General features: G+C 36.2%; 1 protein-coding gene across 1 annotated transcript in view; it reads right to left on the bottom strand.

Moving 5' to 3' along the window:
- Positions 1–18380, bottom strand: part of ARHGAP42 (Rho GTPase activating protein 42) — a 408927-nt gene that overhangs the window by 23569 nt on the left and 366978 nt on the right. Inside the window, exons 18-21 of the mRNA XM_044668392.1 lie at positions 10254–10413; positions 5806–5950; positions 1908–2288; positions 1406–1562 (exon numbers count right to left, since the gene is read on the bottom strand). Coding sequence (XP_044524327.1) covers positions 1406–1562; positions 1908–2288; positions 5806–5950; positions 10254–10413 — 843 coding nt within the window. The remainder of the gene's footprint in view (positions 1–1405; positions 1563–1907; positions 2289–5805; positions 5951–10253; positions 10414–18380) is intronic.

Genomic DNA, 18380 nt, shown 5'->3' with positions numbered 1-18380 from the left:
GTCCTAGATTTAGAGGTGAAAAGGACTTCAGAGGTTTTCTGGTCTAAGCTGAGGTCCAAAGAACCTATCATGACTTGCCAAAGTCATTTAAGTAGTAAGTCATGAAACTGGAAATGAAACCAAGTCTGCTGTTTCCCAATCTAGTGCTCTTTTGACTGTATTATGAAGCAAACAAGCGACTAAGTCCTTCCTTGACCGGGGAAAGTCCGAAGCAGTATGCTAGGCAAGACTTTAAACTATGAGAAGATAAATTCTCCTCATTCAGAATTACAGCTCATTTCCAACTCTAAGAAGGCTTGAATACTCAGAACCATTAGCTTTATCAAACCCTGATATCAGAAAAACTGAATAGGCCTTAATTTTCTCCATCTTTCTCCTCTCTCTTTTCCTATCCTGCTCCTCTTCTTTCTTTATCCCTTCTTCTTTGTATCTCTCCATCCTTCCTTTCCTCCTCCTCCTCTCTCTCTCTTCCTTCCTTTCTTCTTTCCTTCTGGCAGCTATTTCACTTTTCCTCCTCTTCTTCTTTTTTTGATTTACCAACACTCTTTCTAAATCATTAACTTTTTCCTCTATCATATACCATACCAACCTTACCTCCTCCCACCTATATCCATTCACTCAATACCAACTCCCACCCATATCCATTCACTCAATAACTTATTTCAAAATTTTAGTAATTTTTTTCCTCTCCACTCTCCTCCCCCAACTCATTTTTCCCTATGTAGAAAGGAGTGTGCTTTGGAAGAAACTTTTCAAATAAGTGAGTATTTTTACCTAGATACGAAAATAAAGGTGAATGAGCCAAATGAGGTATGAACCATAAGAATGACATTAAACTAGAAATAAGTGTCAGAGTCTCTTACTAAACTGTGAAGTTGATTACCTACTTGAATTTATGCCTTTCTCCGAAAGAACTCAAAGTGTTTCACTACATGACCTTATATTCTCTAATCCTAATATAACCTACAGGATATTATTACTCAAATTTACATTCATAATATTAATTCAAAATTACATCTCATGATTTTGCCAGGGTGAAAACCAATGTGGATCACAGCTCATGTATGCCTCAGAGGTTCAAGTGTGAAAGGAAGGATATTACTCCAAGTAAGACAGTCCTTACTCCAAGTCCAAAACTCTATCTGCTGTGGCACAGTCATTCTTTAATCCAAAATTGGCTTGTAAAATATTCTTGTGAAGGGACATAGATTATTCTATCTATTCTACAACAGGAGGCCTCAAGTAAAGAAAGAAAATAACTTGTCCAGGTTCACTCATTTGTAGACCTTGAATACAAGCTCATATCTCAAGATCTCCTAGTATTCTTGCCAATTTAAATATGCTACTTAATAGTAAAATGAAGATTAAAAAATTAAAGATGAATCCTAAGATCCTCATCACTTACACAGAACCAGGTCGCTGATATCCATTGCTTGATGAAGTGTCTAACCTCAATCTCCTGCACATTTTTGGAGGAAGGTCAGGATTTGGTGGTGCTCGGGGTGTCTCTTTGGAATCTATGGAAGTTAGGCTTTGAATGGATCCACTATAGCTTTTGTTTCCTATAAAGAAGACCCCAAAGATCATAAAGACAAAATAAAGCTAACATCACAGGGCATGCACATTACAAAACGGACAAAAGAAAAAATTCTTTTCTTTTAACTAAAATGGAAATGTACAGAACATTCAGTGCACAGCAGACCATCCTCGGGGAGATAACAGATAAATGGCATCATCTCCCTAGGATGGAAAAATTTAGTCAAAAATCACAATGTAAAGGAGTTCTCACAGATAGAAGTATATGAACAAAGTTAATAGGCATCATTAGTACCTAAACTTCTTAGCTTTTGTGCTGAATAATCCAGCAACTGATAATGTGACAAAAGTATAAGCTTTGAGTTGCTTACCTTCACCTGCAGGGATTGATCTGAGAGAGGAAGCTGCAGATCTCTTCAATCCTGACAGCCCATATGGCCCCTTTTGGACCAAGTCTATTGGTGGGGAAATATTCCCTGGGCTAGTGACCGATGCAATACTCTGACAGTCAGACTCCACGTCTGTTTTGGATGCATCTTCTTTAGAACTTGATTCTGGACTTGTTGTCCAGAGACCTGAGCTTTTCTGTCCATTGGAAGGTGGTGGAGATGCAATCCAGGGGATGCCTCCAGATTTTTCCCGTGGCTGGGAGGAAGCTGATTTAGTAGTGCTATTTTGTTCCGATGAGTGAGAGGAGAGTGATTCTATGCTGCCCATAGGGGTACTATCTGGGCTGCTACTGTATGAATCACCTGGCATGGGGAGTGTGGGAGAAAAAGGAGAGTTTTCTGTTAATAATAGCACCATTTAAACCTTTACATTCTCTTGTTTATAATGCAGGTTTACAACTATTATAGTCACTAAAATTCCAGGCCTATAGCTATTACTGATCATTCTTCTCAGTACACTAAAAAAATATTTTAAAGTTCATAATAGGTGGCTATATTTTCTTCTATGACAACACACACATGGATATATATGCATGTAGGGATGTGCATATATACAATAAATATATAATCAAACATATTAACATACATATATAAAAATTTTTCTCAAGTATTTATGGACCATGAGGCCAAAGTACAGTTATTCTTTCTGCATCATGACTTTCCCCCATCTTGGTTTCAATATATCATGGATTGGCATAAGAAATTAAATGAGAATTTGGGGTGAGTTTTGCAGAAGCTGTAGATGACATATAAAGGCCAGAAGATGACAGAAAAAGTTTAAAAACTCAGAAATGCACAAAATATACATATGGTATTATATAATATCAACATATTATATCTTTTAATAGTATAAATATACAATTTTTAAAAAGTTAAAATGAGTAAAAGTTAATTTTCATATTTATTTCATATTTTAATTTTTTCTTTATTATTCTTTATTATTATTGTATTTATTAGTAGTAATCATATTATATTTACTTAACACTGACCTACATATAATCTATGACCGAATAATTAACCCAAATTTTATAATAAGGTACAGTAAAAAACCCAAAAAGAAAAAAAGATAAAATCTAGACTTCTCCAATATGAAGGGAAGGCCAAGAAATTTTACACAGATTTTCTGGGTTGTGGGGACACTGTGCCTCTAACCCCTGTGAGGTGGAAGTGATACCTGTAATATCAAAATTTGTCCCTGATGGCAGGACCCCAGAGTAATGGAACAATGTGAACAGAATTTCATTGATGACTAAATAAGGAGTCAAAAGGAATGCCCTAATAACACATTGTTTCCTTCTTCCTCCTGCTACTCCAAGAGACATTATTAAGATATGATAAAACTGAATCCCTTTTCATTTAATATCACTATTAGCCATCAGCAGGCAAATTCCAAACGGCTCCAAATTTGCAAAGGGCAAATTCATCTCCTGTAGCTAATAATTCTGCAACACAAAAGCTCTTTTACTGGAGTTTTCTTTTATGTTACAGGAATATAGGATGCCATTGAAGCTCTGAGAAAACTTTGGATCTCTCCCCTTTCCTCTATCACACCCTACACTGAATTGTACTTTTATGTGTATGTGTTGTATATTCCACCATTTCCTCCTCTCCTCCCCCATGGATAGCACGAACTGGGTCATATTTCCTTGTTTTTTTTTTCAACAAAGCATGGTGTCTTAAGTAGATTATGTTCTCATCTGTCCATTCCAAGTGGAGGAAGTCTTTGCATACTTGGAGAAGGCGTCCCCCCCCAACTCACTGACATTCTTGAGGCTTGTTGGTTATCCTCAACCTGGTTTAACCTGTCTGCTGAGATGATTTTATTGGGGTTTGCCCAATGCCCATGCTCCCATGCTCTTGGAACCACAGTTGAGATTGTTGGGTGATATGTGAACCCTAAAGGTAGATGAGTAGCCCTGAAAAGACCTTGACAAGCCATAAACCATTGGAGCTAGTCCTTCCCGAACATGCTATACCCTCTTTTTCATGGTGGATTCTGGCTACATCGACATACCCACCTGGTTGCCAAAAGCTCCTCCCAAGGAATTCAGGCTCTTAGATTTGGAAGCTACCCTAAGGTCATGGTCACTTCCATTGTGTATGTGTGTGTGTGTGTGTGTGTGTGTGTGTGTGTGTGTGTGTGTGTGCATATAATAAACTTGTTCTATGGTTCATGCTCAGTAGCTTGGCACTTGCAAGAGAACTGAAAGTATTCATATGACAACTATAAGAAATAAAATTCTGATATTCCTAGGAAAAATCTTGGCTTAGGCATGAATCAAATACTATTAACTTTTGTTGATAATCTTCCACAATTCAAATGGGTTCCATGTTACCCCAGAGCTGCTCTGGGCTATAGGTTATAAAAGAAGGCAGTATATTATAGGAAATTATACAGCAGATTATATTTGTCTCAGGATACCCAAAGGAATAAAATATGTACATGTAAATGAGAGAAAAATATACGGAGTAGGTACATAATAAATATCTGTTGAATTCATTTAAATTATTGGCTGTGTCTATAACAGATATAGGAAACTCCAGGTATGGATGGAAAATCCCTCCACTGATGCAGACCAGCAACTTGTTTGAAATTTATAATCTTAAAAAGAACTGTATGAGGGCAATGAAAGCTTTAATGACTTGCCTATAATCACACAGAGACTCTGTTTCCTAAGCAGGACTCTTGGCTCCAAGGACAGCCTTCTCCCCTTTATACCATGTTGATCATCTTTCTATAATAACAACCATTCACATTTAAATATCTTCTTAAGGTTTGCAAAGTATAAATCCTCATAGGTTTATGTTAGGAGAGTCCTTTGTAAATCTTAAAAATGTGGCTAGTTATTATCATTCTCATTTTAGAAATGAGGAAACTGAACCTCTGAAAGGTTCAGCGACTTGCCTGTAGACTCACAATGTGTCTGACAGAGACCTCAAAGCCAAGTGTTCTTACTCCTAGTTCCATCATGCCGTACTAACAATTATAAAATTGTGACTAGTTGAGCAGGAGTTGGAGAGAGAAGGGCATGTAACAAAAATTAAAGTGAAATGAGGTTGGGGCAACTAGGTACCACAATGGATAGAGAGCCCCCAGACTAGAATTGTAAGACCTGGGTTCACATATGACCTCAGATACTTCCTAGCTTTGTGACCTGGGTAAGTCACTTTACCCTGATTGCCCATCCCTTGCCACTCTTCTATCTTAGAATTAAAACTAAGACAGAAAGTAAGGATTTAAAAAAATAAGAAATGAGGAAAACATCCCCTTTCCCAATGTTTTTTGAAACTATATATCACTGGCAGTAGCTATCTTTCTAAATCACCTTGGTGCTTGGCTCTCTATACCAAGATAGTCGGAATGTTGTTTTTCTTTCTTTCTTTTTTTTTAAGCATTTTATGATACCCAAGAGATGAGGCTTTAAGAACATAATGTAAAAAGAGGAAAGAAAATGACTGCTTCAGTCAGACCCACTTTGGCTTTCTTTGCAGCCACTTCTGCGCCAGGACAAAACCTGCTACAGAGAAAGCACCCAATGTACTTAATCACAGCTGCAGAAGAAAGGGTAGTGAGAAGAATGGTTGTTGTTTTTTTTTTCCCCTTTGCAGTGGTAATGAATTTGGTCTAATATGCTTGTCCCTGGCACCCTGATACTACATGTTGACAGGGACTTTATAAATGGAGAATAGGAGAGAGAAAGTCTGAAGAACTGGCAAGAACATTTTCTCTCTCACTAATCACCAACAGGAGAGTCATAGAGCCATGAAAGAATGGGCTAGAAAAGAGGAAAACATTTCAAAAAGGTCATGCCACACTTACTATCTGGCTCTGCCAGGCATGGAGTATATCTCCCTTTGGGCTTCCTTGAGCCAGTCGAGAGGCAAATGGCTCTTGTCCTTCTGGATCCTGACCGAGACTGAGGTTGAGGAAGAGGAATATTTGGGTCTGGTGCAGTATGGAATATCTGTAAGGAAGAAAAAGAAAAGTGAGTTCAATGGAAATACAATCTTACAAATGAACTTGAATACTTTCATTAAGATCAGTTATTAATATAATCACAGACTCCCTAAATTCACCATGGGATAGTGCATAAAGCTTTGGACTTGGAATCAAGGAAAACTTGGATTCCAAAGGTGCCCAGACATCCTTCCTAACTCTGCCACTTAAGGTCAAGCCCCTTAATCTCGGAGGGCCTGAAGTCCCATCTACAAAATCGAGATCATAATGATTGTAATATACTCACCTCCTAGAGTTAATTAGAGACATAAATGAGATAATGTGTGTGAAAACACTTGAGAAACTTCAGACTTATGTCAAGTAATGTTATTATACTCTAATGCACTTATACAATGTAAGGTGGAAAAATATTTCCTTGGTTCTGATCATTATGTCTGCACAGCCCCCCATTTCTTCCTGAGCTTTTGGGATGGTGTTTGCTTTCATCCCTTAACTGTTAACTTTGGAGAATTTTTTTAAAATATCCTTTTGTAAGTCTTATCTAGTAATTCTTGAAATTTGATCACAATTTGGTATATTTCATCCTTTGACATATTATAACATATGCCACAAAATCATCTTCTAGGACTAGAAGGAATCTGAAAATCTCATTCTGGGCCACTTTCTGTATTTTATAGGCTTATGGAGTCTTTGGGGAAGGCCCATGCTTTTTGGTTACATTGTGGGTGGGAACTAAGCAAGCTATACACAGACTTTTTGTATAGAAACAGTAATAATGATTATGGCTTACATTTGTGTAATGGTTCGTAACATACTTACATAATATGGTTGTACTACTTATGTAACATAATTCTGTACATTCTTAGTACAAGTACCATTATCCCCAATTGTGTAAAAGTGAAATTTGGGAGATGCCATCTAAAAGTATATGTATTTTCTATGGACATGTGGAAATTATCAAACTACATTTCCCGTGGTCCAACGGGTTTCTGTTTCCGGTTCTTTGGCGTGGGGACGCCTAGGTCTCCACACAGAACAGTTTAAATCTCCTGGGTTAGGGGGGAGTGGCCTCTTGGCCAGCAGACTCAGGAAGAGACGGGAGACAATAATGGCTAGGGCGGCAGTTTTGAATTCTTACAAGTGTGTGGTCTAATGATTTCATCTATCAGCATGGCTTTAATTAAATTACTAATTTTTATATTTATAGCAGCCTTTATTATTTTTTATCCTAATAATTGACAGATGGGTAAACTGTGACTTGAAGAGGTGAAGTGACTGCCATCTAGCTCACAAGTATGGGAGCCTAGACTCAAACCTAAGTCTCTGATATGTCAGTGTTCAGAATGCTACTTCTCACAATAAAAACATGCAGTTATGTAATACAGAGCTGGGTCCGGGGTCAGGCAGACTCATCTTCCTTATTTAAAATCTTGCCTCAGATTCTTAGTAGCTGTGTGACCCTGGACAACTCACTTAATCTTGTTTGCCTCAATTTCCTCATCTATAAAATGAACTGGAAAAGGAAAAGGCAAACCTCTCCAATATCTTTGCCAAGAAAACCCAAAAGGGAGCCAGAAATAGTCAGATAAGACTAAAAATAACTACAAAGTTATATGATAATACTAATAAGAACTACTGATATTTAATTTACATAAACTACAATGTATTATTTCATTTCAGCCTCAGCAAAACTGTGAGATTGGTGTTAGCATCATTTTGACTCTCTTTGTATTCCCACCATTTAGCACAGTGCCTGGCACATAGCAGGCACTTAATAAATGTTTACTGATTGATCATCATCATTATCATTATTCTCATCCCAATTTTATAGTTGGCTCAGAGGAATTCAGCAACCCCATTGTGGTCACATTGCCAGAGGCTGGATTTGAACCAGGGATTCCTGACACCAACTTCAGCACTCCTTCTACCCCACCATGCTGCCTTTGCAGACTGGATCATTGCATCCTAGATTTAGAGCAGGTAGGTATCTTGGAGATTATCTATTTCAGTCCTTGAATTTTATAGATGAGGAAAATTAGACCAAGAGGGATGGAATAACTTGCCCAAGGTCACATGAGTAGAATCAGAATTTATATACACTAGGCCAAAAAATAGGCGGGACAAATCATCATGCAAATAGAGAAACTTGGGCTCAACGAGTTAAGTGACATGCTTAAGGTTACAGAGCTAGTAAGTGGCATAGGTGAAATTGGAAACAAGGTCTTCTGATTTTCCAATGGAGAATCACAGGAACCTCAGAGGTCATCTAGTCCAAAATGTACCTAAAAAAGAACTAATTGTGATCAAACTCCTCCATGGACCCCTAGGACAGATGGGTGAAAGTCTCTTTTTTTTTCTTCCACTGAATAAAACCTTAGAAGGATGCTCTTGTGTCCTTAGTTAGTCTTTAGTTAGGCAAGGTAGGCACATAGCTTCCCAAGGAGACTAATAAATGGGATGGGAAATGAATACAGCACAATAATGATTTAGAACAAAAATTGCCTAATCGTATTCAGGAACTATTAACCATTATTGAATTGTGAAGGACAAGTTTGCTTAAGATAGAAGAAGTATATTTCCTGTTTTCATTGTCATTTTTGCATCACAATCTTTTTTTAAGAAAACTTCTCTCTGGGAACTAACAGACAGATGTCTTGAAGATGCACAGTTGTTTTTGTTTCTTTAAAGCAAGAATAACATGATAATTAAAAATCCTGACCCAGAGGGAAGGGAAGCAGTGGGAGAATGCTGAGAAATAAAATATGGGAATTAGAACACTCTCCTCCCTCAAGAAAAGAAACTGCAACATAAATGGTAAAATATCAATCAGAAAGCCTTGGTCAGTAAATGAAATGAAAAAAAAAAAAAGAAAACTGATTTGTGAGCATTCCTGAGAAAAGTTTAATGACTTAATCCCAGTAAATGGAAGTCCTCACCAAAAAGTGAGGAGCACAAAACTTGAGCCTCTTCTTCAAACTACACAGGAATGAGTTAACAGCAAAGAATGACTCAATGACAAAATAAACCCAAGTCTCCTCTCTCAATTCCTGTCCCAAAACTCTTTGCTATAGGCCTCTTTTCTTATTGCCCCTCCTTTGTGAGGGGCAAAAAAGAGTTGGTGAGAGGCAAGAGAGGTCCAGCCTTCACTAGTTTATTTTGGGATTCTCCAAACATGAGTGCCCTTTGAATCCCACTTTGAGATTCCTCAGAGACAGCCTTCTTTGGGATTCTTGGGCATTAGCCTTCTTCAGGTTTCTTCAAACATCAAGGCACTTCAGGCTTTCAGCTTCAAAAGAAAAGATGAATAAAACCCGCTCCACTTTGGGCTGCAGAAAGAAAAGACTCTGGAAACACATGACAGGAGCTGGCAGTCTCCATCACATCCCTATTCCCAGTTTGTTACAGTAAAGACTTTGGAGAGTTTTAGGATCCTCTCTCTTGGTTGAGCTGAGTTACTTCACTCCCAACAGAAGAAGTCTCTTCACTCTGTATTATCTGGTATATATTCTCTTAGATATACCTTCTCTTATTTATTTTTGTTATGATTTGGATACATGGATTTCTTTGCTTTTGCTATGATATGTTCACTATAGAACTGGTATTAAGTCAAGCCTTGAATCTAGAGCATGGAGTTTTTCCTTTCCCCCAAATAAGAAAGAAATCAAAAGATAGCTCAAATCTCATCATACTTTCCAGATAAACACTATTCAAAGGAGCAGATAGATATATTTCTATCCTTCTGTCTTCTCTCCCTAAAGAGAGCAGAGTAGTGGCCCTTTGGACCCAACCTTCTCTTTCCCATTATGATAGGAATGAAAGTTTCCTTTGGAGAAGGGCAGGGAGAAAAGGCTAGAGATTCTATTCTGCCTCCCTTCAAGCCACAGAAGCACAGTTCTCAACACACATTTGGGACCCATTCTACTCCTTTCCTCCTTACAAATTTCACAACTTCTCTACCTTGGTCCCCTGTTATTCTGATTGGTGAGTGTTTTGCTCACATGGCCCCCTGTACCTAAGGGACCTTGTCTGTTCTTCACTTACTGCCACTAGGTATCTTCTTGTCATCAGTTTTGTCTCGGATGGTTCCATTGATCATGCCTTTCACTTTCCAAACTAAAATTCCTTTCCCTATCCACTATGTGTCTTCTATTAAAATATAAAATTCTTGAAGACAGGAACTGTCTTTGCTTTTTAAAAATTTGTATCTCCAGCATTTAACATAATGCTAAGAACTTTAAAAATGCTTCTAATTTCATTCATTTACTCCCTCATTCTTTAAGGCACCTTTTAAGAAAAATAATTGACCCTACCTTCTCATAGTGCTCAATCAGAATCTCAACCACAATGTTCTGGAATTTGATGTTCATCATAGCAGCTACAGTTTCTTCCTGTGCCCTCATCAGAGTGGGGCCAAAGATGACTCCAAGGTTGGAGATAGTCATGAGATTCTGCTGGCTATGCAGTGATACTCTATAAATAAAATAAAAATTCAAAGTGCACAAATGAAAAAAACATTAAATCAACTTTTAAGAATTTAACTGCTATAAGGCAATGAATTTATAAAAGATCTATTATACATCCACATTTTGGATTGCAGGTCCTTTTTTAATTATAATTTGCATTCCTCTGGGCTTTTCTGTTATCATCTCTTCTTCTAAGCAATACTAGTCATTGCCTCCTTTGCCATTAATTTTTTTGAGATCAAGAAATACAAAGTAATTATTTTTAATCAAAGTTTAAAACTAGATTTATTCTTGAAACCTCCTCACCTCATTTAAAAAATATTTTTAGATTTTTGCATTATTTAGATTATCCCTGTATTCCTTTTCCCCTCCCAGAGAACCTTATCTTATTTAAAAAATCAAGGAGAAGAAAAAAAATTCCACACAATTTATCAATATATATTGGAAAATCAGACATTATATACAATGTTCCACGCGTATGGACTTTCTTACTACTTCTGTAAAGGAATAGAGGTAGGTGACTTCTCAGATCTTTTGGGGACCAAAAAAATTTAAAAATATAATTAAGACAATTAAGTATGTTGGGAAGGGGGAAAACACTACCTTAGGGTACCTCCTAAAGGCCAGAACAAACAATAACAGATTAATAACTGTTCTCAATTTTCTATGTCATTTGTCCCTTTCAAATTGCTCAGTTAATATTTAAACAAAGATGATAAAGGGTTTTATTCTCCCCAATACTTAGGTGATGAGCATTTATAGATATTTGCTAACTCTTTTAGGCAATCTGGGCATAGTACAGCTTCAGAGCAAAATTCCGTGTTAGGAATCCCTAATCTATGCATCTACTTTACTGTCATCTTCCTGAAGTGAGTGGAACCCTAACTGGAATCAGTTCAGCCTAAACAGGGATAAAGAATGGATGAGCTGCTATAATTCCATATTTTGAAACCACCTGAAAATACCTAAAGATTTTCAAGCAGAATTATATTACAAATAAACATGCTTATAGCTTATAATTGATCATCATGACAATAATAAGATTTAACATTTATAGAGAGCTTTGGAGCATTCACAAAGATCTTTACACTATGTCTCAGAAAGATCCCTTACAGCTCCCCTGTGAGGCAAAGACAAAAATCAATAACTATTCTATTTCTACAAAGGAGGAAACAGGAGCTCTTAGTTGGATTGCCCAATGACACATGGCTAGTAATTGTCAGAAATGGGATTTGAAGACAGGTTTTCTATGACTCCAGGATTAGAATCTAATTATAAATTCAGAAGAGTCCTTAGAGATCACCTAAATGTAATATTTTACATTCAAAGAGGAAAGCAAATCCCAAGGACACACAGTTACAGTAAGGGGCAGAAAAGGAATTAAATATAGATCATCTGACTCCAAATGTGCCCTCTTCATATCTAAAACTCTTTGTACTACATCAACAATTTTATTCATAATCTCCATATTTGTTTGGCTTAGAGAATATTGGCATACATTTACCAATAATGGAACTCTTTCATTTCAACTTGACTATCCACAAGCAGATTATTATGTTTTTAACAAATTTAACAATTTTTTTACCTTCTGTGTTAGAATCAATACTAAGTATCAGTTCCAAGGCAGAAGAGATGTTAAGGGCTGGGTAATTGGGATCAAGTGACTTGCCCAGTATCACACAGCTAGGAAGGGCATGAGGTTATATTTGAATTAAGGATTTCCTATCTCTAGACTTGACTCTCAATCCACTGAACTACCTAGCTGCCCCTACAGATTATTCCCTTTCTGGATTGAAAATTGTCATGAGTCCCGGTAACAATTGCTAACAGAAGGATTGAAATAAATAAAATGGATTCTAGGAAGGATAGAATGAAGACAAAGAAAGAAAAGGAAGAGAAAGAATGAAGATAAAAAAGAGAGCTGTATATGTATGCATATATACTATTATATATCTATGAAAGAGAGAGAAAGAGAGTGAGAAAAGAAAAAGAAGAAGTGAGGATGTGTGCTTTTATTGATGTAAGGAGTTGCCCACACACACAATTTTCTATAGCAATGAGAATTAAAGAAAAAAAAACTGACTTGAAACGTATAAAGATTTGACTGTGAGTACTTGCCCAGGCACATCTAGCCAAGGTGTATGAATATGTTTAAATGGATGTCTCCATATTCCAAAACCAAAAATCTTTGAATTCTTCCTTTATTTTAATTGATATTATCAACTATGCTACTATTTTATAAAGGACAAAAACCATGATAAAGAGTTGCACCTATAATTGTAATCTTTAGAATTCTAATCTAATAATGTTTCTTCTATAAAATCACAGGAAAATCTTTTAAAAGTCTCATCCTTTTATAATGACACAGTTAACTAAGTAAATTGAATTCAGTATTCTGATTTCAGTTCCTGGTCCTCTGTCCAAGAAAACAGATAATATATACTCTTTTGGTTAGAAAAGACAAAAGAAAAGTTTCCAGTACCCATTCCTTCCTACTCCCTTACACCCAATATGGAACGAATTGGATTTACTGTGTTTCAAATGATGAGTACTTAAGTCCTGAGTACCTTGCAGTGTTCTTAGACTTCCAAGGTGAACATTTTTAATTATCTCCTCAGTGAAGATGTCTATAAAAAGTAATGTTTTTTAAAATAATAGCTTCCCAATGAAATTAGATTGTCAATAGCTTGAGATAATTCTGTTGAAAATATAGCACTTCATAGTGAAACAAAAAGGTTAATATTAATCTTACTGAGAATGAGTATAAATTCAAAAATCAGTTAAAAATTCAGTCTCTTCTGAAAAAGAGAGTTGATAACCCAACTATGTATAAGAGGGAACATTTTGATAACCAATTTTCTCCACATGGAATTATCCTCCTCTTTGGTTATTGAATGGATACAGACACAGGTAATCATGCATTTTAGCTGGCTGTGCACCTTATTCATTCATTCAGGCAGGGAGACAGACACATAATTGTTTCCTTTTAGAAATATATATAAACTTACTAGAAGAAAAGAGGAAATTTATATTAGAATGTGTCAATCAGCAACCAGGGCTTTGCTACGGACACTTATGAAATCATTTGGAATCTATTTTAAAGTTATTTTTACAGGAAAAAAAGCATAAGGCAGCATGTGCAAAGGGATTTTTTTCCAAGTATGGATAGAACCAAAAGATGTTTTTTTTATGCCATATTCTTTAGGCGTTTGAATTAAAAATCTATAAATATCTGGAGATTCTGTATGTTACATCCATGAATAATCCTGTTATTTCATTTTTTTGTATTTACATGTAAAGTTTTAGAGCTGGAATTTAAAGAAGTAACTTTTATGTAGTTTGTTGAAAAAGACAAAAATAATGCAAATGTTTATTTAAAATATTTTTGAAACCAAAGAAGTTTAGATCCATAAAGAAAGCAAATAGTCAAGAAAACAAAAGATCCCAGATCTAAAGCTGGGTTTTCAGGAGACATCTAGTCAAGGCCTTCACTATTCAGATGGGGAAGCTAAAGCACACAATAGTTAACTGATTTGCCCATTAACACAAAAATGAACTAGCTGCTATTAGACAATGGCAGTACTGATCCTAGTTCAATTTGTTATTTCTAGTACAATAAATGAGAGGGTCTGAAATTTTCTTTCTTTTAATCCCATAAAACTACCAAGAAAGAGTGGACCAAGCACTCTTCAAAAGCAGCAACTGATTTATTTAGCTTTGTAACACATCTATAAAACTAGCCTAGAACATAACTGCACATAGTTAACAAATGATGAATTAACAGATGAATGGTGTGTGATAAATACATGTCAAATCAGGACATTGATGACTAAAATGAAGATAATGCATTATTTCTAGGCAGGTAGAGAAGTTTGAGAAATAGGTGCTTTGTTCTTTCCAAAAACATTGTCAACGCCTGTTAATTGACTTTTTGTCTGAGAATCACTGCATTTGAGGATCTTCAGTACAACAAGCACCACATGACATGGTTATCTAAACTGCTTGAAGACCTTCAAGGACAAGGCATTCATCATCCCTTAGGCAGCACACTCCACTTTTGGACAGCTCTAATTGTTAGGAAGTTTTTCCTGTCATCAAGCCTAAATTTGCCTTTCTGCAACATCCACTCAGTGTACTCTGGAGTCAAAAGGAACAACATCCAGTCCCTTTTCCTTATGACAATACTTCAACTACTTGAAGAGAGTAATTATGTGTCCTTTGAGTCTTCTCTTCTCTAGGCTAAACAGGCTTAGTTCCCTCACCATTCTAGCTGTCCTTGGGACATTTCATCAATGCCCAGAAATAAACATAATAATTCAGATGAAGCCTGTCAAGGGCAGAGTAGAGTGACACTGACCTCACCACTTCTGGAAGTTATGACCTTCTTAATTCAGTCTAAAATCATGTTAGCTTTCATGACAGCTCCCAAACACTGCTGAGTTGGCAGTCCACTAAAACCCTCCTTATTCTTTTTGTAGAATAACTTATAATAATAATAATTCTACCCATGCCTCCTCCACCTTATTCTTCTGATATTGATTTTTTTTTTAGGACTGAAGAGCAGGACTTTACGTTTATCTCTTCAACTTCATCTTTTTTGGCTTCAATCTAAGTTGGTAGTGTGTCAAGATCCTTTTGGATCCCGACTCATTTACTCCATTAGCTATCCCTCCTAGCTTTGTGCTATCTATAAATTTAACAAATATAACATTGATGCCTTTATCTAACCATGTGAAACAGCACAGGGTCAAATACAGAACCCAGGGGTACCTCAGTGGAAACCTCCTGCTACTCTGACAATGGAACCACTAAGAAGTACCCTTTTTTTTTTAAACCTTACCTTAGACCCTAGAATTAATGCTCTGTATTTGGTTCCCGGACAGAAGAGTATTTAGGGCTAGGCAATGGGGATTGAGTGACTTTCCCAGGGTCACACAGCTAGAAGTGTCTAAAGCCAAATTTGAACCCAGGCCCTCCCACTTCTAGACTCTCAATCCACTGAGCCACCTAGCTGCCTCCTAACAATTGCTTTTTGTTTCCAGTCCTCCAACCAGTTCTGAATATATCTGATTATATTACTATTTAATCTACAATGCTTCTTTTTTCATAAGAAACAGAATGAGATATTTTAAAGTTTTACTAAAATCTAGGTAAATGACATCTAGAGAAGTCATTTCATCTAGTAATTTGATAATCCTATTAAAAATGGAAATGAGCTGGGTTCATATTTTGTCTTTTTGTCTCTTTCAACACACACACACACACACACGCACATGCACGCGCACACACACACACAGAGTCCATAGGATTGAAGAAGGGCAAATGTCCTGATTTTATATATTTAAATATTTATACCCACACTATATGTGTGTATATTTGGGTATGTATGTGTGTGTATTTTATATACATACATAGGACTGGAGAAAGACAAATATCCTGAATTTATATATTTATAGCTATACACGCATATGTACATTGTATAAAAATTGGAAGAACATTGTCCTTCTCTAAAATGGAAGTTTTTTCCATAATCTTTCACTGACAGTGACTTTGCAATCTTGTCTCAGTTCTTTTGGTACCCAAGAATGAAGAAAGGAAACAAACACCTACTGCTACTTGCCAGAGATTGTCCTAAGCAGTTTATAAATGTTATTTCATTAGGTCCTCACAACAACCCTGTGGGATAGATACTATTATTATCATCCTCATTTTACAAATGAATGAACAGAACAGAGTTTTAAATGATTTCCATAAGGTCACACAGCTTGTAAATGTCTGAGGCTGGATTTAAATTCTCTTAAGCCTTCCTGATTACATGCCTAGCACTTCATCTACTGCTCCATCTAATTGACTCTAAGGTGAAGTTGAATTTGGTGTAGTTGACTTGAAATCAAAGTTAAGGCTCTTACAACTTCCTTTCTTCTTCTTTTAACAATTGACCCCTGTTGAGTCATTTTGATTCTGTCATTTCCATTTTAAAAGTTACTTCTTCAGTTCTCTTGATGGAAAGAAGGCCTTTTATATGATAACAGAAGGTGCTTTTTTTTTTTTTTAAATTACCAAAATGTGATGCCTACTTTATGGATCTATCACTATTCCGATCCAACAGTTTTCTTTGAAGGCTCAATTCATGTGCAACTTCCAAGTCCTGGATTTGGAATTTGGCTGACTCTCCTCAAATTGTCAGTACTCTCTCCTGTCAAATAACTTTGTATTGTGCTTATTTGTGTATATGTTGATTCTATCATTATCTCTTAGAGGAGAGATTATTAATCTTTTGAATGTAATGGACCTGCTTAGAAGTCTGATGAAATCCCATGAACCCTTCTTCAGAATAATTTTAAAGCATAAAATAAAACAGAAGATTACAAAGAAAATCAATTATATTGAAATAAAATTATTAAAAAAATATTTAAGTTCACCATCCCAAATTAAGTGTACTTTCCCTAAGTAGAAAGGAAGATTTTAAAGTAAGGATTGTTTTGTTTCTGTCTTCATATCCCCAGCTCTATTCAGGAACCTTGCATATCACAGATACAGTTACTGACATCTATTGTTCCTACTTTAAGGCAAGTGTTTCTGGACATTCTCATTGCAGTGGGCAGAGGGTATACATTAAGTAAAGACTATGCCATCCAGGAAGGTAGCATTTCTCCTATTATACACATAGATAAATATAAATACATACATATTACTTATGTATGTACAGTTATCCCTCACCATATTGAGGTTCACTTATTGGGACTTCCCTGTATTAGAGGTGTTTTAAAAAAATCTAATTATGTATCATGGGTTACACTCATCATGGCACACTATTGGCTGATGGAATGAAAGGAGATCAACCACAGCTCTATGTTCTGTATCCTGGGTGCTGATTGGCTCAGTGATTATAGGTTAATAAGAGTATGGAAAAGGTTTATAGCAGAGTGGGAAGGGTTTATGAAGCCTTAAAATATATATAAACGATAAAATAAATAAAATGCTGCTATTTAGCGATTTTCACATATCACAGGTTTCTCTGGAATGTAACTCTCGAATATTATACATATATATGTATATCTATCTATCTAGATACAGACATACAGACTGACTGAGTGAGAGAAACAGAGAGAGACGTAGGGGGAGAGAGAGACAAAGACAGAGAGAGACAGAGAGACAGAGAGAGACAGAGAGACAGAGAGAGCAAGTGAAGAGAGAGAAAGAGAGAGAGAGAGAGAGCCATTTACATATAAAGGCAGCTAGATGGCACAGGGGACTGGAGTCAGGAAGACCTAAATCAAACACAATCTCAGACTCTGACTTAGCTGGTGTGACTGAGCAAATCACTGAACCTGTGTACTTCCATTTCCTCATCTGTAAAGTCGGGATAATAATATCAACCACTTCCCATGGCTGTTGAGAATAAAATGAGATAACAGTTGTAATGCATTTTGCAAACCTTAAAATGCATGCTTGTTATTATTATTATTGTTATTATTATTATTATTATTATTATTATTATTATTATTATTATTATGCAGCTGGTCAGCACAATGGTTAGAGCACCAGCCCTGAAGTCAGGAGGACCTGGGTTCAATTATGGTCTAGCTATGTCACCCTGCTTCAGTTCCTCATCTGTAGAATGAGCTAGAGAAGGAAATGACAAACCACTCCAGTATCTATGCCAGGAAAAACTCAAGTGGGTCATGAAGAGTCTGACACAATAGACTAAGCAACATAATTACTATTATTATATGCCCACAATATTTTTATGCTTATAATCATTATTATAAAATAATATGACTACCTCATTTTTAGCAACACAGAAAGATAAGAGCTTTAAGTTATTTTTCCAGTAAAGGAGATGAAATGAAAATTTCCAAGAAACCACTTGCTATTGATTGCTCCCTTCTGTGATAAATGGAAGACATTTGTGAGATGGCTACCTAAGGTGAAGAGGTGAGTCTGTGGCCACAAAACAGAAAAATAACTGAA

Source organism: Gracilinanus agilis, chromosome 3, assembly GCF_016433145.1.
Source record: "Gracilinanus agilis isolate LMUSP501 chromosome 3, AgileGrace, whole genome shotgun sequence".
Taxonomy (NCBI): Eukaryota; Metazoa; Chordata; class Mammalia; order Didelphimorphia; family Didelphidae; genus Gracilinanus; species Gracilinanus agilis.
This window is presented reverse-complemented; position numbering and strand designations above follow the sequence as displayed.